Below are 21,815 nucleotides of genomic sequence, written 5' to 3'. Positions count from 1 at the left end.
GAATTTGCTTAGGGATTAATCATGCAAACACATTTCTATTTTTAAATGTGGCACGGCGTCAGTGAGATTCAAACCGCGATCTTCTGTTTTCTATCCGTGGAATTAGTCGATGCCAGCTACCCCAGCAAAGGGTTACCTGTCATCCACATCTGGTTCCGAGGAGCATTTCCCAGAGACAAGGCCTACCCCAATCTATTTAATAAAAATGCCATATTGCATTCTGTCTTTGTTGTCCATTCAGTTAAGGCTGTACTCGATATAACTGAAATTCCCACAGAAGAAAACATTTTCTTAACGTTCTCTGAACTGTTTTCGAAAATCCCAACGTCAAACCAGTTGGAGAACGTTACCACAATTGAAATGAAATGTAACCATGTTTGAACTTTTAGGAAGTAATGAAATACCAATGTGATGTTCTCCAGCGGCAAAAGGAGCGGGGAAGGTTTCCTTTCTGAACTGACATCATCGATCTTTGAAATATTTCCCATGTAAATATGATATAATTCTACACAAAGTCTTAGGGAGACTGGCCTATAGTCTTACATATCTGTAAAAATTATATAAGGTTCTGAAAATGTTCCAGCGGGTAACTATTGTTAGAATAATTTATTTTGTGGTGCTTTTTCCTTTCATAGTAGTGTTTATCACAATGGCTTGATTTAGTTTATTAAAGAACAAGCTACAAAAGTATCTCCAAGGATCCAGTCTGTCAGATAAGTCTGAGGCTATTTAGGAGCCATAGGATGACGTGTGACAGAGAGACATTCATGTGGCACTGCAATGATCTGCATCGTCAGACTGGATTTAAGAGCCAACGGCCATCAGCCAATCACGTCGACCAAAACAACCTAAACAATGAGATTACCACCACACAGACTCAGCGAGCAGTCCTATCGCATCTCTTCGACAACTGGGGACACGTCATATGATAAAGAGTCTACACTACATGCCCAGTCTTCCCTCCTTCACTGTGTACCCTTCCCTCCTCCCATCCCCTCTTTCCTCACCTGTAGTCTTCTTTTCTTCCTGCTCAGACTTCCCGTCCAGTCGCCGAGGCGCCTGATGCGGCTCTTCAGGTTGTCCTTCCTGCTGTTACCGACCACGATGGCGGAGGGCTCGGTGGCCACCATGGCAGTAACCCTCCTGCATGGCAGCGTGCGACTGTGAGAGGAGTAGCGCTGGTCGTACGACCCCGAGCCCTCCTCCTGGATGACCGCGTCCAGGGTCAGTAACGAAGTAAGCGACCCCCGTTGCTGGGGGACGTCCTGGAACTGAGCAGTGGGGATGACAGCCGCCACGCTGGGGTTAGAGTAGAGGTCAGACAGGGACACGGGAGGGGACATGAGGCTAAACGGACTCTTCTCCGGGAGAAGTATCATGGAGTCCCCGATGCCACTGTCCTCAGTGCGGCCCGAAGAGCAAGTGTTATACCCGTTGCTGTTAAACCCTCGGCTTGTATATTGACCATTACCATCCACAGTCTGGAAGAGGAGGCTGGGGTTGAACCCCGGGGAGATGTCCTCAGTGTGGGCGGACGAGAAGGTGTTGAAGCCACAGCCCGTCTCCTCGGTGCGAGTGGAGGAGTAGGTGGTGTAGCCGCTGCTGTTGTCCCCCGCTACGGTTTGACTACAGGTGAACACATTGTCGTTGAGCTCCGTAGGGTTCCCCCAGGGAGAGTCGTACCAGGAGCCCTCGGAGCTCAGGGAGCTGCCCTTGCTGGTCTTAGTCAGAGAGGGCTCTGGGGCGGCTACCACAGGGTGGCTGTGGCCTGACAGATCCTGGGGCTCCAGCGACATTCGCATGGCGTTGGTGAACTCAACACGCATGCTGCCGTCCTTACGGAGAAGCACCTTGGGGCTGCTGCGGCTCTCTAGGGGATCCCTGTGCTCACACGGAGAAGTCCTCTCGGGGGTACGCTGTCCATTAGCCCTGAGACCGTTAACACTCTCCCCACTACTCTCCAGGTAACTGTAACCGGTATGACAGACGTTTTTCCTGGTCACTTGGGAACTGTCCCCTCTGCCACACCTCTGTGGAGAGATGGGCTTCAGCTTGGCTCCCGGGGGCCCCCCCAGTCCCCTGCCCTCCTTAGTGATGTGGTGCTCATAGTGTTTCGAAGAGCCATAAGGCTGGTTGTGAGTGATCTTGTGCTGGGGCAGGCAGACCCTCCCTCCCTTGCTTCTGGTTCTGTATCCCTGGCCGCTCCCCTCGCTGCCCCTCCACCAGCTATGGGGGGACAGGGCCTCCTCTTTAGTGGAGTAGAACTTTAGAGAGCAGGATTTGGATTTCCCAGGGACGTTAAAGCTGCTGTACTGGCTGTCAGTGTTTCCCATTCTGATCTGCTGGGCAGGAGACAAAACATCAGAATGAGAGATAATCAAGACAGGATGTATTTCATTGTAATGAAAAAGGAATTTGTTGTTAACTGACTTCCCTGGTAAAAAGAAAATGATAGGAAATGAACTCACATCAGGTTAAACAAAATAAAATCACATAAAGACAATGTTAAATAAAACAAAATGAAATTACATAAGGTTAAATAAAATGAAAGCACATAAAAAACGATTGTACGCACACCAGCTGTAAAGTTATCTTACCAGTTGTGGTGTCTGTCCTCAGGACAAACTTAGATACTACTCTGCATACTCCTATGGGTTACGTCTCAGCAGCGCTAGCTAGGCTCTATGTCGTTGTGTGATCTCTTCAGGACTGAGCACCTCTCTCTCTCTCACACACTCACACAGCTGCTCGCTCTCTCTCTCTCTCTCCGACTCATCTGTAGGGAAACAGAGGAGGGAGGGGCTTCGGTCAGTTCCACACACACAGTCTGCCTTGTGTGTGAGCCTACTGTGGTTAGAGCCCCACCCCAAATCTAAACACCCCTTCTTCCTTGGCTTGGCCATCCCCCCACTCCACTCAGCCTCCTTCCATGACATACTGCTACTGAGCTGCCGAAGGGACCTTTTTAAAAGCAGACTTCATTCTGTCACATGTTTATTTTTGGTTCTCAGGAACTCTGAGCAATTTTCTCTTCTTTAAAAAAATAAATAATCCTCCACTCTAAAGACTGTTGAGTTGAAGTCATCAGACAAGGCTATTTGGAGAGTCACCACAAAGCAATGTCTCCGAGTTCTTCATTGAGTCAGATTTAAACTTTAAAAACAGAAATCTCGCGTCAGATCAAGTTCAAGCCAAAAAGAATGAAAGAGAACATATCCTTAAGGTTAAACAATTACGGACATTTTGAAATACAATATGACACTGATGAAAAATGACATCAACCCCAGTGTTTCCTGAAACAGATAAAGCCTCAGAGACTGTTTACATCTTGCCCAGAGTAATCTTTTTCCTGAGAGACAGAGAGGGGTCAGAGGTTACAGTGGCCCAAGGTTCACTGTGTTCCAGCAGTAAACTTAAGCAGCACTACGCCTATCCTGTCCTGGGCTCATTCATACTGAAGAGGGAGGAGAGGAGTGGAAAGGAAGAGAAGAGGAGGACAGAGCCCTGGCTACACAAAGCAGGGTGAGAATACATCACACTGCTTACCCGAAAAACATTAACGACCCTTGACCCCTTCATTTAAACCCAACAGGAAGCACCGATGGGGAAACCTTGGATGCCCAAACACCCAGTCAGACGGCAGAGAAAAGAGCAACCGGTTGTCTCCCGTCATTAAGCTAGAATGTTGAGGGGGACAGAAGAACGGCCAGCAGCGTGACAGGTTGTATTCGACACTCGCTGTGTGTGTAAAAAGAAGACGGACCCTTTCAGGCGGGGAGCCAGACTATGGGCCTGTGCAGTGGGCTGGGCGGAACCGTGGAACGGGGCGCTTTGTGGCACAGTTGTCGGCTTGCGCTGCAGACAAGTAGGCCGTGAATGGCTTAAGGTAGAGGCGGTGGTTGACACTTTTGTTGTGCCTCTCCGATAGGCCATCTGCTCCCTCGCTGGGGAAGCCCTGTCACTCTCGACCCTGGCATTCTTCAAGCACAATGAGCCCCCCGTGCAGAACTCCAGGCCAGCCATACTGCAGTGGAAGGCATCAGGGCTGAAAATGAGAACGTGCTCCTGTGGATGGCTGAATGCTCTTGTTTGAAGTTTTTTTGGGCGGGGGGTGCGTGGAATGCCACCTGCCCTTGACATACACAGTCACATCCTATTTATTCCATGACATCAGAGCAGTTCAAAACCAACAGTTCAAACCTTTAATTTCTATTTCAGTTTTGAACTTCATCGTCTTTCCTTTTGTTCACCAAATGCAGTACTACGAAACAAGTTCCCTCTGAATCCCCCTTTACTATCTTGCTCGCTCTCGTGTCCCAGCAAGAGTCTCTGCCTTTCTCTTCCTCCTCCTGACCCCTTTCCTGTTGCTGTGCTTACACGGGCCTGCTGAACACTGACTACGTCCCAAATGGCACCCTATTCCCTATATAGTGCACTACATTTCACCAGGGCTCTGGTCAAAAGTAGTGCACTATATGGGCATGGGCCTTGGTCAAAAGTAGTGCACTATATAGGGAATAGGGTGCCATTTGGGAAGCAACCACTGTATCAGCCAGGCCCTACATACTTCACACAACTTTCCATAAGGGGATAAAGGGCTGGCACAGAGAGAGAGAGAGAGCATCCTGACAGTGTTCTAAAACGGACCGTTAAAAAAAAGGTACAGGCCCTTCTCTTCGTCCACTTTATGTTTGTCACATGAATGTTGTTAGAGAATTCCCAACTGAAAATCTACTGCTATGATCTAATATTGTAATAACCCAACTGCCCAAGTTTATGACTGCAGTACATATGAGTCATCGTACAATGGAATTGTTCATTGTAAACGGTCACTTTCATAGCAAAATTCAACAGGATTAAATAAATGGACCTTAGAAAGTTTTTTCAAACAGATCAAAACTGTAGGAGGCATGAATGTAGATGTTTTATTTAAAGGAAAAAAAGGTTCAGTAGATTCAAATCCCCACACTGTGTCAGCAGCAGCGTGTGTAGCCTAGTATGGATGGAGCCAAAATCCAGTGCATCATTTCTCCTTCAGCAGCCGGATAGAGGAAACAGGAAGAACAGCTAGATCATAAAGAGAAGGAAACAGAGACACCTCCCTCAGGACTGACACTATGCTATGGTGGCAAGTGCGAACGCAAGAACATACCAACAACCCAATGTCTGTCTGTCTGTCTGTCTGTCTGCCTGCCTGCGATTATGGGCAGGTAGGAGGGCTGGTGGTTAATGGCAGCTGGCCACCTGGGAGCTGGAGCCGTGACTGGGCCTCTTGTTCGACCAAGCATACCATACAAACTACCACGCCACACTCAGGAAGGAATGCAGAGGAGAGCACGCACATGCAGGCGATAGTGCAGTCGACGACACATACACACGGCAGACACTTGGAGGAGGATCAGGGAGTCAGAGGAAGAAGAATAGAGAGTGAAGAAGGGGGGGCCATTGTTGTTGTTTGGCTGTGATGGTTTAGATCAGGGGTGTCAAACTCATTTGGCCCCGGGGGCCGAATTCGGTCTTTAATGAGGTCCCGAGGGCCGTATTAAAAATTGGTTGTATTTCCTCGCTGTCAAAATGGATAGTCCTCTATCCATCGTTTTGGGAATTTCCGATGCTCCCTGACTGTATAGCTTTCATTTAAGTGATTATTAGCGAGCTGGACACAGCCAAAAAACTGTATGAATATATTTGTAATTTTAAAGTATATTGAGGTTGTTGTCCCGCCATCCTCTTCCTCTCCCCTCGCCACCTGCCGCCTGTGATATACATACATACATACATACATACACACACATTGTAGAATAATAGTGAAGACATCAAAACTCTAAAATAACACATATAGAATCATGTATTAACCCAACAAAGTGTTAAACAAATCAAAATATATTTTATATTTGAGATTCTTCAAATAGCCACCCTTTGCCTTGATGACAACTTTGCACACTCTTGGCATTCTCTCAACCAGCTTCATGAGGTAGTCACCTGGAATGCATTTCAATTAACAGGTGTGCCTTGTTAATTTGTGAAATGTCTTTCCTGAGCTAATCAGTTGTGTTGTGACAAGGTAGGGGTGGTTAAAGTCCATCTCTCAGTACATTTATTCATTTCCAAACAATTGCCTAGCTGTCAGGGTGGGCAGACAGCTTGTGTAGCAACAGAGATAAAATAAGTATCGAATAGCATCATACTAATGAAACAGCCAACAACAGTTTTACAAACACTTTTAGGTTCTGTCCCAAATGGCACCCTATTTCCTATGCAGCGCACTACTTTTGACCAGGGCCCTTAAGGAATAGGGGGCCATTTGGACGCATATTTAGTGTTGCTGCAGTGCATGGTTCTCACTCAAATGAAGTCATATCTGGCAGCAGTGTGTGGGCAAGCAGATATAACTCCTCCATCATATCCTCTTGCACAGCCACAGGAAACCAGCCGTGCTGGTCTAGTGTGCTCTGGTCTGTCTTGATAAAACTGTGTTGGTCTAGTGTGCTCTGGTCTGTCTTGATAAAACTGTTGGTCTAGTGTGCTCTGGTCTGTCTTGATAAAACTGTTGGTCTAGTGTGCTCTGGTCTGTCTTGATAAAACTGTTGGTCTAGTGTGCTCTGGTCTGTCTTGATAAAACTGTTGGTCTAGTGTGCTCTGGTCTGTCTTGATAAAACTGTTGGTCTAGTGTGCTCTGGTCTTTCTTGATAAAACTGTTGGTCTAGTGTGCTCTGGTCTGTCTTGATAAAACTGTTGGTCTAGTGTGCTCTGGTCTGTCTTGATAAAACTGTGTTGGTCTAGTGTGCTCTGGTCTGTCTTGATAAAACTGTTGGTCTAGTGTGCTTTGGTCTGTCTTGATAAAACTGTGTTGGTCTAGTGTGCTCTAGTCTGTCTTGATAAAACTGTTGGTCTAGTGTGCTCTGGTCTGTCTTGATAAAACTGCTGGTCTAGTGTGCTCTGGTCTGTCTTGATAAAACTGTGTTGGTCTAGTGTGCTCTGGTCTGTCTTGATAAAACTGTTGGTCTAGTGTGCTCTGGTCTGTCTTGATAAAACTGTTGGTCTAGTGTGCTTTGGTCTGTCTTGATAAAACTGTTGGTCTAGTGTGCTCTGGTCTGTCTTGATAAAACTGTTGGTCTAGTGTGCTCTGGTCTGTCTTGATAAAACTGCTGGTCTAGTGTGCTCTGGTCTGTCTTGATAAAACTGTGTTGGTCTAGTGTGCTCTGGTCTGTCTTGATAAAACTGTTGGTCTAGTGTGCTCTGGTCTGTCTTGATAAAACTGTTGGTCTAGTGTCCTCTGGTCTGTCTTGATAAAACTGTTGGTCTAGTGTGCTCTGGTCTGTCTTGATAAAACTGTTGGTCTAGTGTGCTCTGGTCTGTCTAGTGTGCTCTGGTCTGTCTTGATAAAACTGTTGGTCTAGTGTGCTCTGGTCTGTCTTGATAAAACTGTGTTCGTCTAGTGTGCTCTGGTCTGTCTTGATAAAACTGTTGGTCTAGTGTGCTCTGGTCTGTCTTGATAAAACCGTGTTCATCTAGTGTGCTCTGGTCTGTCTTGATAAAACTGTTGGTCTAGTGTGCTCTGGTCTGTCTTGATAAAACTGTTGGTCTAGGGTGCTCTGGTCTGTCTTGATAAAACTGTGTTGGTCTAGTGTGTTCTGGTCTGTCTTGATAAAACTGTTGGTCTAGTGTGCTCTGGTCTGTCTTGATAAAACTGTTGGTCTAGTGTGCTCTGGTCTGTCATGATAAAACTGTTGGTCTAGTGTGCTCTGGTCTGTCTTGATAAAACTGTGTTCGTCTAGTGTGCTCTGGTCTGTCTTGATAAAACTGTTGGTCTAGTGTGCTCTGGTCTGTCTTGATAAAACCGTGTTCATCTAGTGTGCTCTGGTCTGTTTTGATAAAACTGTTGGTCTAGTGTGCTCTGGTCTGTCTTGATAAAACTGTGTTGGTCTAGTGTGCTCTGGTCTGTCTTGATAAAACTGTTGGTCTAGGGTGCTCTGGTCTGTCTTGATAAAACTGTGTTGGTCTAGTGTGTTCTGGTCTGTCTTGATAAAACTGTTGGTCTAGTGTGCTCTGGTCTGTCTTGATAAAACTGTTGGTCTAGCGTGCTCTGGTCTGTCTTGATAAAACTGTTGGTCTAGGGTGCTCTGGTCTGTCTTGATAAAACTGTTGGTCTAGTGTGCTCTGGTCTGTCATGATAAAACTGTTGGTCTAGTGTGCTCTGGTCTGTCTTGATAAAACTGTGTTGGTCTAGTGTGCTCTGGTCTGTCTTGATACAACTGTGTTGGTCTAGTGTGCTCTAGTCTGTCTTGATATAACTGCGTTGGTCTAGTGTGCTCTGGTCTGTCTTGATAAAACTATTGGTCTAGTGTGCTCTGGTCTGTCTTGATAAAACTGTGTTGGTCTAGTGTGCTCTGGTCTGTCTTGATAAAACTGTTGGTCTAGTGTGCTCTGGTCTGTCTTGATAAAACTGTTGGTCTAGTGTGCTCTGGTCTGTCTTGATAAAACTGTGTTGGTCTAGTGTGGTCTGGTCTGTCTTGATAAAACTGTGTTGGTCTAGTGTGCTTTGGTCTGTCTTGATAAAACTGTTGGTCTAGTGTGCTCTGGTCTGTCTTGATAAAAGTGTTGGTCTAGTGTGCTCTGGTCTGTCTTGATAAAACCGTGTTCATCTAGTGTGCTCTGGTCTGTCTTGATAAAACTGTTGGTCTAGTGTGCTCTGGTCTGTCTTGATAAAACTGTGTTGGTCTAGTGTCCTCTGGTCTGTCTTGATAAAACTGTGTTGGTCTAGTGTCCTCTGGTCTGTCTTGATAAAACTGTGTTGGTCTAGTGTCCTCTGGTCTGTCTTGATAAAACTGTTGGTCTAGTGTGCTCTGGTCTGTCTTGATAAAACTGTGTTGGTCTAGTGTGCTCTGGTCTGTCTTGATAAAACTGTTGGTCTAGTGTGCTCTGGTCTGTCTTGATAAAACTGTTGGTCTAGTGTGCTCTGGTCTGTCTTGATAAAACTGTGTTGGTCTAGTGTGCTCTGGTCTGTCTTGATAAAACTGTGTTGGTCTAGTGTGCTCTAGTCTGTCTTGATATAACTGCGTTGGTCTAGTGTGCTCTGGTCTGTCTTGATAAAACTATTGGTCTAGTGTGCTCTGGTCTGTCTTGATAAAACTGTGTTGGTCTAGTGTACTCTGATCTGTCTTGATAAAACTGTGTTGGTCTAGTGTGCTCTGGTCTGTCTTGATAAAACTGTTGGTCTAGTGTGCTTTGGTCTGTCTTGATAAAACTGTTGGTCTAGTGTGCTCTGGTCTGTCTTGATAAAACTGTTGGTCTAGTGTGCTCTGGTCTGTCTTGATAAAACTGTGTTCGTCTAGTGTGCTCTGGTCTGTCTTGATAAAACTGTTGGTCTAGTGTGCTCTGGTCTGTCTTGATAAAACTGTTGGTCTAGTGTGCTCTGGTCTGTCTTGATAAAACTGTGTTCGTCTAGTGTGCTCTGGTCTGTCTTGATAAAACTGTTGGTCTAGTGTGCTCTGGTCTGTCTTGATAAAACTGTTGGTCTAGGGTGCTCTGGTCTGTCTTGATAAAACTGTGTTGGTCTAGTGTGTTCTGGTCTGTCTTGATAAAACTGTTGGTCTAGTGTGCTCTGGTCTGTCTTGATAAAACTGTTGGTCTAGTGTGCTCTGGTCTGTCTTGATAAAACTGTGTTGGTCTAGGGTGCTCTGGTCTGTCTTGATAAAACTGTTGGTCTAGTGTGCTCTGGTCTGTCTTGATAAAACTGTTGGTCTAGGGTGCTCTGGTCTGTCTTGATAAAACTGTTGGTCTAGGGTGCTCTGGTCTGTCTTGATTTGTCCACACATCTGAGTTTGACTGCTCAGGCCAGATGTGGTCTGGGGTTTTTATTCATACTCATATAGTGCCAGATTCAGAGTTGAGATAAGCACGTGCAACTTAGATTTAGGCCTAAATTGTTCATTGATGTCATTAGAACTTAGAGACTTATTGGCCTCTATTTTCGTCTGGCGCTAAGGAGGAGCAAGTGTCAAACGCACGCTAGTTTGCAATTTAGTCATGTAAAAACGAGTGCACTGGCATTCTCCAGCCCTAACGCCAGGTTTGGCAATTTACCTGTCTAACATCAGCTCGCTTGCGCTGAGGAAGGAAAAAAATTAATATATAAAAATTGACCATTTCATTTAGCGCTAATGGGAAGTTTTAAGACCGACCGGTAACGCAGTCGATAATGGCATGGATTTTGATAGCGGAAGCGCAGCCTATCCAGCCATGACGAAGTGCCCATGGAACAAGAGATGTGCCTTTTGTGCCGGTGAATTTCGAAACATAATTTTTTTTTGGTTTCCCCCCATTTAGTTAAATTTTATTTAAAAAACAAGCATAACCTACCCTCTCCTTAATCAAGGCTGGTTTAGCAGCATTGCATTGTTTTTTTAGCCTGGTCATTAGCCAGGTAGTCTATGAATAAACAGGTTTTAAATGGTCTACTGAGAGTGCTTTGAAGTATTTCAGGTTTTCCCCCTTTTTTTTATTATTCACAATTCACATAACTGCATTTCACTTTTTGAAGTAGGCTATCCATCCCCATTTTCAAAGAACGCACCTTGTCTGATTACCAAAGACACACTTCCAGCTCCAAATGATTCCCTCCTCCTATAATGCCATATCAACAGTGGATTAAAAAAAAATTATCATCTGCCTCTCACATAGGCAACGATACAATTGACAGGAGTCTAGTATTTTGTATAGACATGCGACTGTTATGCGTAAAGAATAAGAACAAGATAAGTAATTTATGATATTGCACTTCTGACCCCACTCTATTTATAAATATTGTTGCTGGTTTAAAAAAAACTGTTTCCTTGTTTTCCATTTCATATGATTAGAAACCAAGCCCTCCATAGGCTACCCTAGGCCTAGGCTACTATAGCAAAGGCTGGTTCAACAGCAATGCATTGTATATTTTTTATCATGGCCTTGCAAAGTAGTCTATCCATAAAAAGTGTTTACATTTTTTTTCCCGTCAGATTGCCTTGAATTGAAAATATATTGCACGTCCTAAAACATACACACATATGCCTACTTGCATACTTCATTTTGCTTGGTCAAGTATCTATCCCAATCCCCAAAGAGTGCCTCTCATCCAGTTACCAAAGTCGCACTCCTCCAAACTTATTTAACATTTTCAGTCCCATAATGCAGTACCAAATGTAGGCCTAGTATATATCTTGCTTACTGAGAACCTGCCTCACACATACAATACAAATTACAGGAGCCTAGTATTTTAATTTTACGAGAAGTGCGATGTGTATTGATTGACATGTAGGCTAGGCTTATTGACGCCAATTACAATGTTGACCTTTTTTTTCTGTTGCTATGCCTATGACATTTAACAAACTGTATTGTAGTATAATCAACAATGGACTAGGAGGAAAATATTCCGTGCCCCCAGAAGAATTAGAGTTGATGACAACACAAAAAACGGCAATAACCTACAGAACTTGACAAAAACGCATGCAGTATTAAGCCATTGGACGCGTTGATTGGCCAGTGAGTGGCCAAGCCCTCATCACACCTACAACTTGTTTATTCATCATAACCCAACCTTTTTGCGCCGCTGCCAGTTATTGTTCTCATAATTCTGGTTGGACATATAGCGCTACCGCCATCGCATAGATTTACCATTGCCTTAGGTTTGTTAAAATAGAGCCCATGGTTCACTAGTGTGCACTGCTTCTCTTATTCACGTATTCATTCTCTGTTCGCCAAACAATGTTGACCCATTGTCTGCTAACCAGACTATATTTGACCTGGTATTAAATGAAATGAAACAAACACTTTAGCCACCTCCAGCCCATTTCCACCCTCTGCCTCAATCTGTCAATTTCTAACTAAGTTAGCTGTCAATTAGAGTTGGACCCCATGGATCCATCACTGCAGCTGAGCATTCTGTTGTTAGCAAATATACCGGGGAGTGAGTTGAGGACACAGGCTGCTGTAACGTGTACGCTGGGAGTCGGGAAGCAAGTACAGGGAGTGAATCATTGAATAAATAAAACGAACATGGAACAAACAAGGAACACGAATTACGTACAGACGTGAAACAGAAACAATAACACCTGAGGAAAGAATCAAGGGGGGTGACAGATATAGGGGAGGTAATCAGGAAGGTGATGGAGTCCAGGGGAGTGTCATGGGTCGCAGGTGCGTGTAACGATAGTGTCGAGCAGCGGAGGGGGAGTCTGAACATTTCAGACTAGTGAGAAATACAGTGAGAAATGATCCTAAAAGCCATCTAGATGTAAATAACTAAATCTTCATACCCTTCATAGTGAGAGGGGTGAGATGGATGGTAGTTGTGCTCGTGGGGGCAGGGCTCTTTCGCTCTCTCTCTCCACTGAGCACACACTCTTTTCTTCCAGCTCCATTGTCCCAGAAGAGAGAGAAAGAAAGTGAGAGAGAGGGGCCAGAGAGGGCCTCACAAAGCAGAGACGGCTGCCTGGCGCGGGCTCTTCTGTTCAGCCTCTAGTCCAGATGCCAGCATCAAGCCCCTTTGCCCTTCGAAACATTCATCAATCAAATTATAATAATACTACATGGAACTTTTCAAAGACCCAAAGTCGCTTTACAATTGTAAAAACTAAACAAAAAGCAGAAATCTAAACAAGGCCAGACTAACAGCAGGTCGAAACAGAAACATGAGTGAGCGAACAGGTGTTGTGGGTGTGTGTGGGAGAGAGTGTGTGTGTGTGGGGGGGGGGGGGGGGGGGGGGCTTAGCGGTAGGCCAAGGTGAAGAGGTGGGGCTTTAGGAGGGACTGAAAGATGGTGAAGGGCTCAGAGTCACGGATGGCCGGAGGGGGAGAGTTCCGGAGCCTAGGAGCAACCCTGGCGAAGGCCCTGTCGCCGAAGCTCCGGAGCTTGGATCTGGGAACGACAAGGTGGCCTGCTGTGATGGAACGGAGTGAGCGTGTGGGTTGGAAGGGGAAAAGAAGGTCGGAAAGGTAAGCGGGGGCAAGGTGGTGAAGGGCTTTGTAGGTCAGAAAGAGGATCTTGTAGTTAATGCCCAAGACTCAATATCTATCCAAGGAGATCCATAGGAAGTACAGCTTAGTGGGGTTAAAGGCAACCCTCAGACATTCGACACTGTGTACACAATGCCAGTCTCACTGAGAGAGAGGTGTGCCACAGTGTTGCTGGTGACAGTGATGACGATGGCTTGTCAGTGTCTTTGAAAGGAGGAGCCATATGTTGATGCCCATGTAATTTAAATGAATGGACTGTCGCTGGCGATTGAGTCAGTTTCAGGCTGTTTTGTGAATGTGCGAATAGCAATTGGAACAGAAACCTGCTAGGAACCACTTAAACGCCCGCAGCACCCTCAGGTTGTGCATTTCTACACTCTTAGAAAAAAAGTTGGTATCCAGATTAAAACCTAAAAGGGTTCTTTAGCTGTACCCAAAACCATAGGATAGGGGTCCCCAACTAGATTCAGCCGCGGGACGATTTTCTTTGTGAGCGGATGGTCAGGAGGGGGGCGGAACATAACTAGAAATCATTTGTACTCTGCAAATTGACGCAAGAAGCATAAAAACATAATAGTTTCAAACCTTGATTACATTGGTACACGGTCACATATGTCTCTCTATTTATGAGTGGAAATATTTCGGAATAGATTTCCTAAATAAAAATACATTTGAGCTGAGTTCCGAGTTCCTAGTGATTTTACAGTCTTTTATGTAAAAAAAATGAAACCTCCCCCAATTTTGTTTTTTATTTTTATTTTTTGGGAGGGGGCAATTAAAAGCGTTAGTGGACCAAGTTATTTTATTGTATTAATTTAGACATTTATTCAGGTTTTCAACATCCATAATAGCATGACCATGATAGTCTTTCAGTTACAATATGGTGGTGAAGGGCTATATTCAGCACACGTTTTCATAATTTCATATTTGGCCCATTCATCACTGGTCAGAGTCAGAGTGAGGCATGCTGGGTTTGCTCCAGCAATAGCTTAGCACCTGGGTCCGAGCTGTGTGGCGCTGTGTACCACCACACACACTAATGAGCAGGATGTGGTGGTTAAGGCTAAGTCCATGTAAACATAGGGATTCCACAGGCAAACCCGATGCATTCCCTCACACACAAATACACACACAAGAACGCACACACAAACAGACAGACACACACACACACCTACTCTACCTAAGTACTTTGGGCTTTGAGTTGATTCAGTATTTATTTTCTCTGTGGAGCAACGACAGTGTTGCTGGTCAGTGAAGTCTTAAAGGAGTGCATTAACAGTATTGATCTGCTGTTTGGATGCCAAATGAGAGAACAAAAAGGGTTTTCTTTCCAGTGCAACCAACAGAAAACAGGAAAAAGGCCCATTTGTAGAACTAAGTGGATTTATTGGCTTAAAGTTTAATACTATTTGTTCAGAAGGTCACTGGTAAATACCCATTTAGCCGTAGAGGAATGCGGTAGACTTTTACAGTAGACTTGGTAATGTGCTGTAAAGCAGCTGAAAACAACTAAAAACCTCTGGACCACATCCCCCTATTGTATGCTGGGTTTTATTTTAATAGTTCATAGTTTCTATTGTAGACGGTGCAGCCTTAGCGTGGCAGTATGGTTGCCAGAGGTCCACAGCCATGGAAATGATGGTGATCTGAGAGGGCAGTAGGGCCCAGCCCTGTTCTCCTTGTTTGATCGGCTATGCAAAAACACCTCTGACTCTCACTGAAGACCAAGGCATGCAGAGTCGGATTGGCTTCCAGCCGGACACACACTGTGCACACACAGCTTGGGAATTCTGCTGACCTGTCACTTATGAGAGGTGAGAGGTGAGGCCGGACAAATCCATTCTCTTGAGTCTTTCTCACGTGCACTGCAGTGCACACAATCCTACATGACCTAAAAACGCACCCAGGCACACAAGCACACGCACACATCAAGGCACGCAGGCTATACACTGACTATACTTTACACAGTACACACAACATACACACTCAGGACACAGTCACTTCCTTAGTCAGGGTAGGGCTATTTCCGCTCAGATGGTCACTCACCAATAACAGGGCTCCATTCTCATTTGAATGTGACTCACAGGTCTCAGAAGGTCAAACATCCCGCCCACTTGTGTTCCTGTGACGCTCTCATTGTAGTACTGTAGGGTAAAACCCGGGAACAAAATCCAACTGAAGCTTTATCTGAATTATCTACATGAGAGCTCCCACAGACCCAGTACACACAGTGCACCTATTCCTGCTGACTGCTTTGAGGAATTCAGAAAAACATGTTCAAGATTTCAGAATTATCTTTCAGGTTCTGTACCGAAAATTGAAAAGTGCAGCAGCACTTCACCAAGTTGTCCTCTGACTTCAGACTCTTCTCTCATTTGAGGGGAACATGTCAACAAATCCTAAACCAACCCCTTCCCTGGCTTACATAAGAGGCCGCCCATTCAGGGAGTCACGGAGCTGAGCTCACCAGGAACCACAGCGGCTTAGTCACAATTCTCCACCCTTTTTCATAAGTGTGCACATGCACACTCCCCATCATGGATTTAAAAGCATATGATTGCCGTAAACATTGGCTGGAGTGAGTTTCCACTATTGCTAAATACATGCGAGAAAGTGTGCAAGTGTAAAGTTTGACAGAAGGGTGGAGAATCGGGACTCAGGAGAGAAGTCAGGAGCGCCTCACTCACTCCTCTGTTACGCAACACAGGGAGAGGCAGCAGATCCAGCCGCACAGAATGGAAAACAATGAGGGCTGGAGCCAGAAACGGGCAGGACAAGCTGCCAAAAAATCAACCGAGAGAGAAACCACAGTGTGTGCTGCTGTAGAAGAAATAGGAAGAAGAAAGAGGGGGGAGTGGGAAAAACTGACACACGGGGGAAACATACACTCTGACTCACATACACTCGTTCATCCACTTCAACACAAACTATTTACTTATTCATTTATTCAGGTGAATAAATTAAGAAATAACCCTTTGCATTTATTGCATGGTTTGTACCAAGCATTGAAACATTTAACTCTCACCACCCCAGTGGTGTTCAAATGCAAAAGAGTCATAAATTATAGGTCAGGGAAGGTTCCCATGAATCCACTGTGGGAAGAGTGAGAGAGAGGAGGAGGAGGAGAGGGAGGAGGGGGGTGCTCTATACACATTCAACCCTTAATCTGGTCCTTAAACTCATGAGGCTACCCAGTATTTCTCCCCTCAGGCTAAACCTCTGTTCAATGAGAGAGCGATGTCTGGGAGCTCCAACCTTACAGGGCCACTAACCCTAACCCTGTCTATGCAGCAGACAACACACAACACACCCCCACAGCTAGGTTAATCTAGGCTGTCCAAAATGGAACCCTATTCCCTATGTAGTGCACTACTTTTGACCAGGGCCCGTAGAACCCTATTCCCTATAGAGATCCCTATGGGCCCTGGTCAAAAGTAGTGCACTACATAGGGAATAGGGTGCCATTTGAGACACACACCCCTAGGCTCTCTCCCTGCCCCCCTCATCAGGGAATAGGCGTCTCTGCTGGGGTTGGGGAGACAGATGAGTGCGTTGGGCGACCAGAGAGAGCAGGATATTAACAATTGTGACATTCTGTGTTTCCAAATTAAAAGGAAATAAGTTTGAGGATGTATTTTTAAGTGACACATAGAGGCTATGAATATGAGCGTACGTCTCTGTTTGAAAACATGCACAGGAACTTTTTGTGCTCTGAAGTGTGGGTGTTCTCGTAAATGTGTGTTTGTACATGCCTGTGTATGTATGTGTGGTGAGTGGGCGGCAGGTAGCCTAGCGGTTAGAGAGGCAAGCCAGCAAGTGGAGGGTTGCCAATTCAAATCCCGGGTTCCGACGAGAAGTGAGCTGGCAACCGGAGGGTTGCTGGTATCAAATCCTAGATGCTATTGCCTGCCTTTGTGCCCTTGAGCTAGGCACGTAACCCCCCACAACAGCAGCTCCCCTGGCACCCAGTGTGGAAGCCCCCTGCACCTCTCCATATTCAGACCCCTTGACTTTTCCCACTTTGTTAGGTTACAGCCTTATTCTAAAATGTATAATATTTTCCCCTCATCAATCTACACACAACACCCCATAATGACAAAGCAACAACAAGGTTTTCGATTTTTTTTGCTTTTTATATAAAAAATAAAAAGCATAAGTATTCAGACCCTTTACTCAGTACTTTGTTGAAGCACCTTTGGCAGCGATACAGCCTTGAGTCTTTTTGGGCATGACGCTACAAGCTTGGCACACCTGTATTTGGGAGATCCTCCCATTCTTCTCTGCAGATCCTCTCAAGCTCTGTCAGGTATGATGGGGAGTGTTGCTGCACAGCTATTTTCAGGTCTCTCCAGAGATGTTCGATCAGGTTCAAGTCCAGGCTCTGGCTGGGCCACTTAAGGACATTCAGAGATTTGTTCCGAAGCCACTCCTGCGTTGTCTTGGCTGTGTGCTTAGGGTTGTTGTCCTGTTGGAAGGTGAACCTTCGTTCCAGTCTGAGGTCCTGAGCTCTCTGGAGCAGGTTTTCATCAAGGATCTCTCTGTACTTTGCTCTTTTCATCTTTGCCTCGATCCCAACTAGTCTCCCAGTCCCTGCCGCTGAAAAACATCTCCTCAGCATAATGCTGCCATCACAATGCTTCACTGTAGGGATGGTGCCAGGTTTTCACCAGATGTGACGCTTGGCATTCAGGCCAAAGAGTTCAATCTTGATTTCATCGGACCAGAGAATCTTGTTTCTCATGGTCTGAGAGTCTTTAGGTGCCTTTTTGCAAACTCCAAATGGGCTGTCATGTGCCTTTTACTGAGGAGTGGTTTCCGTTTGGCCACTCTATCATAAAGGCCTGATTGGTGGAGAGCAGCAGAGATGGTTGTCCTTCTGGAAGGTTCTCCCATCTCCACAGAGCGACTCTAGAGCTCTGTCAGAGTGACCATCCAGTTCTTGGTCCCTACCCTGACCAAGGTCCTTCTCCCCCAATTGCTCCGTTTGGCCGGGCAGCCACCTCTAGGAAGAGTCTTGGTGGTTCCAAACTTCTTCCATGTAAGAATGATGGAGGTCACTGTCTTCTTGGGGATTTTCAATGCTGCATAAATGTTTTGGTACCCTTCCCCAGATCTGTGCCCGGACACAATCCTGTATCGGAGCTCTACGGACAATTCCTTTGACCTCATGGCTTGGTTTCTGCTCTGATATGCACTGTCAACTGTGGGACCTTACATAGACAGGTGTGTGCCTTTCCAAATCATGTCCAATCAATTTAATTTACCACAGGTGGATTCAAATCAAGTTGTAGAAACATCTCAAGTATGATCAATGGAAACAGGATGCACCTGAGCTCAATTTCGAGTTTCATAAGTATTCAGACCCTTTGCTATGAAGTTAAGGTATTTCAGTTGTCATTTTGTATTGTGAGCAGATTGCTGAGGAAATGTTTTCATTTAATCAATTTTAGAATAAGGCGGTAAAGTAACAAAATGTGGAAAAAGTCAAGGTGTCTGAATACTTTCCGAAGGCACTGTTTGTATATTGCGTATGCCTTTCAGAGGGGTTGGGTCTTGGGTTAAAAGTGGAAGTCCAATTTTGGGTGATTTTAAAGGGCAATTCCACCCCTTTTCACGCTAAATTCATCATCTCCAGCACAATACTAGTGTGTACACATTTGAGAACGGTGCATTTGTAGAAAAAAATATAAAGTTAAAAAGTTCTACCCGATGACGTCAAAAGTTGAAACATTTTAAAAACAGAGATTTTCAAACACGATGATACATGCGATGACGTGGGAGCAAGAACATTCTTTCCCTCTGGCTAGAAAGTCGCTGCAGGTTTTGAAAATCACCGTTTCTCTTACTTTTAACCCTACCCTGTGATGTCACAGAGAAGCATTGTTTTGGACCTTCTTATCTTTTTACCCACGGATCACAGAAACACGCCGTTGTCATATGTAAACATGGGTATGGTGCTGGAGATAATGAATATGACGTTGAAAAGTGGTGGAATTGCCCTCTAATCTTGATCTTAAGAGGCGAGGGGACTTATCTTGTGTGGGAACAGGGAGTAGAGGAGATTGGAGAGCATAACATAGAACTAATAGATCAGTAATGAAATGCAGCTGTGGCCCAGTCAGGCCCATAAAGACATGGGGAAACATAAAGCCTTGTTATTGGACTCATTAGTGCAGAGTGATTAACCGAAATGTCAGTTATTTCTCTTCATTTTTTTGTTGTTGTAATTGGCCAACATCAGTTCAATTATTTTCTGTGAGCTCAATGCGGACATTAGCAGTTTCTCTGGAGATAAATCAGATCAAGCCTGAACTGTGTGATGTAGTTGTAACGGTTTTCTTCGGTGGAAGAAGGAGAGGACCTAAGCGCAGTGTGGTTAATGTTCATCTTATTTTAATAAATCCAAAACTGAACACTACAAATACAAAAACAACAAACGTGAAAACCGAGACAGTTCTATCTGGTGCAGACACACAAAGACTGAAGACAACCACCCACAAAACCCAACAGAAAACAGGCTACCTAAATATGGTTCCCAATCAGAGACAATGACTAACACCTGCCTCTGATTGAGAACCATATCAGGCCAAACAAGAAACCCCACATAAAAACAGAAAAACTAGACTATACCCACCCAACTCACGCCCTGACCACACTAAAACAAAGAAAATACAAAAGAACTATGGTCAGAACGTGACAGTACCCCCCCCCCCCACCCCAAGGTGCGGACTCCGGCCGCAAAACCAAAACCTGAACCTATAGAGGAGGGTCTGGGTGGGCATCTGTCCGCGGTGGCGGCTCTGGAGCTGGAAGTGGACCCCACTCCACCATTGTCTTTGTCCGCTTTCTTAGCGTCCTTTGAGCGGCGACCCTCGCCGCCGACCTTGGCCTGGGAACCCTAATAAAGGGCCCCACTGGACTGAGGAGCGCCTCTGGACTGAGGGGCAGCTCAGGACTGAGGGGTAGCTCAGGACTGAGGGGTAGCTCAGGACTGATGGGTAGCTCATGATTGAGGGGTAGCTCATGATTGAGGGGTAGCTCATGACTGAGGGGTAGCTCATGACTGAGGGGTAGCTCATGACTGAGAGGTAGCTCAGGACTGAGAGGTAACTCAGGACTGAGGGGCAGCTCCGGACTGAGGGGCAGCTCCGGACTGACGGGCGGCTCTGGCGGCTCCTGACTGGCGGGCGGCTCTGGCGGCTCCTGACTGGCGGGCGGCTCTCGCGGCTCCTGACTGGCGGGCGGCTCTGGCGGCTCCTGACTGGCGGGCGGCTCTGGCGGCTCCTGACAGGCGGGCGGCTCTGGCGGCTCCTGACTGGCGGGCGGCTCTGGCGGCTCCTGACTGGCGGGCGGTTCTGGCGGCTCCTGACTGACGGGCGGCTCCGGCGGCTCCTGACTGGCGGGCGGCTCTGACGGCTCAGGACAGACGGGCGGCTCAGGCGGCGCTGGACAGACGGACGGCTCAGGCGGCGCTGGACAGACGGGCGGCTCAGGCGGCGCTGGACAGACGGGCGGCTCAGGCGGCGCTGGACAGACGGGCGGCTCAGGCGGCGCTGGACAGACGGGCGGCTCAGGCGGCGCTGGACAGACGGGCGGCTCAGGCGGCACTGGACAGACGGGCGGCTCTGGCCTGCTGAGGCGCACAGTAGGCCTGGTGCGTGGTGCCGGAACTGGTGGTACTGGGCTGGGGACATGCACCTCTGGGAGAGTGCGGGGAGCAGGAACAGGGCATACTGGACCCTGGAGGCGCACAGTAGGCCTTGTGCGTGGTGCCGGAACTGGTGGTACCGGACTGGGGACACGCACCACTGGGCGAGTGCGGGGAGGAGGAACAGGGCGTACTGGACTCTGGAGACGCACAGGAAGCCTGGTGCGTGGTGCCGGAACTGGTGGTACCGGACTGGGGACACGCACCACTGGGCGAGTGCGGGGAGGAGGAACAGGGCGTACTGGACTCTGGAGACGCACTGGATGCCTGGTGCATGGTACCGGCACTGGTGGTACCGGGCTGAGGACACGCACTTTAGGGCGAGTCCGGGGAGGAGGAACAGGGCGTACTGGACTCTGGAAACGCACAGGAAGCCTGGTGCGTGGTGCCGAAACTGGTGGTACCGGGCTGGGAACACGCACCTCTGGGCGAGTGCGGGGAGCAGGAACAGGGCATACTGGACTCTGGAGGTGCACTGTAGGCCTGGTGCGTGGTGCCGGAACTGGTGGTACCGGACTGGGAACACGCACCTCAGGGCGAGTGCGGGGAGCAGGAATAGGGCACCCCGGGTTGTGAAGGTACTCTGGAGACCTGGTGTGTATAGCCGGCATCAATTGTTCCGTAACTTTAACACATGTTTCAGGATGAGTAATAGGAACTGACACATGTGGCATCAGACAGCTAACACGCTCCTATGGGCGAATGCCGTGCATACTACGCCAAACCAACAGCTCTCTCTCTTCACTCTCCTCCAATTTTATCAACAACTCCTCGAATGTCTCATAATCTCCCCTCCTTTCACTCTCCTCCAATTTGTCCAATAACTCCTCAACAATCTCAGACTCACACCTCAACTTCGCCGACTGCTCTGGTTCCATCCTCGGCTCCTTACGGTAAGCACGGGAAGTTGGCTCAGGTCTGACTCCTGACTCTGCCACACTCCCCGTGTGCCTCCCCCCAAGAAATTTTTGGGGCTGCCTCTCGGGCTTCCTTGCCAGCCGTGTTCCCTCGTAACGCCGGTTCCCTTTAGCTGCTGCCTCCGCTCTCCTGGCTGCCTCCACCTGTTCCCATGGGAGGCGATCCCTTCCAGCCAGAATCTCCTCCCATGTGT

General features: G+C 46.9%; 1 protein-coding gene across 2 annotated transcripts in view; it reads right to left on the bottom strand.

The window, feature by feature from the left end:
• The window catches only part of LOC139583095 (rho guanine nucleotide exchange factor TIAM2-like), a 63,848-nt gene that overhangs the window by 23,936 nt on the left and 18,097 nt on the right, over positions 1-21,815 (bottom strand). The window contains exons 1-3 of one of the 2 annotated variants that reach the window (XM_071413837.1): positions 15,043-15,352; positions 2,598-2,776; positions 1,008-2,339 (exon numbers count right to left, since the gene is read on the bottom strand). In XM_071413837.1, coding sequence (XP_071269938.1) covers positions 1,008-2,333 — 1,326 coding nt within the window. In that variant the 5' untranslated portion in view covers positions 2,334-2,339; positions 2,598-2,776; positions 15,043-15,352. Of the gene's footprint in view, positions 1-1,007; positions 2,340-2,597; positions 2,777-15,042; positions 15,353-21,815 lie in introns of those variants that run through there. The other variant, XM_071413838.1, reaches the window with a different exon arrangement.

The sequence above is a fragment of the Salvelinus alpinus genome, chromosome 8, assembly GCF_045679555.1.
Source record: "Salvelinus alpinus chromosome 8, SLU_Salpinus.1, whole genome shotgun sequence".
Classification (NCBI taxonomy): domain Eukaryota; kingdom Metazoa; phylum Chordata; class Actinopteri; order Salmoniformes; family Salmonidae; genus Salvelinus; species Salvelinus alpinus.
The sequence above is the reverse complement of the archived record's forward strand: the minus strand, read 5'-3'. Positions and strand labels throughout refer to the sequence as shown.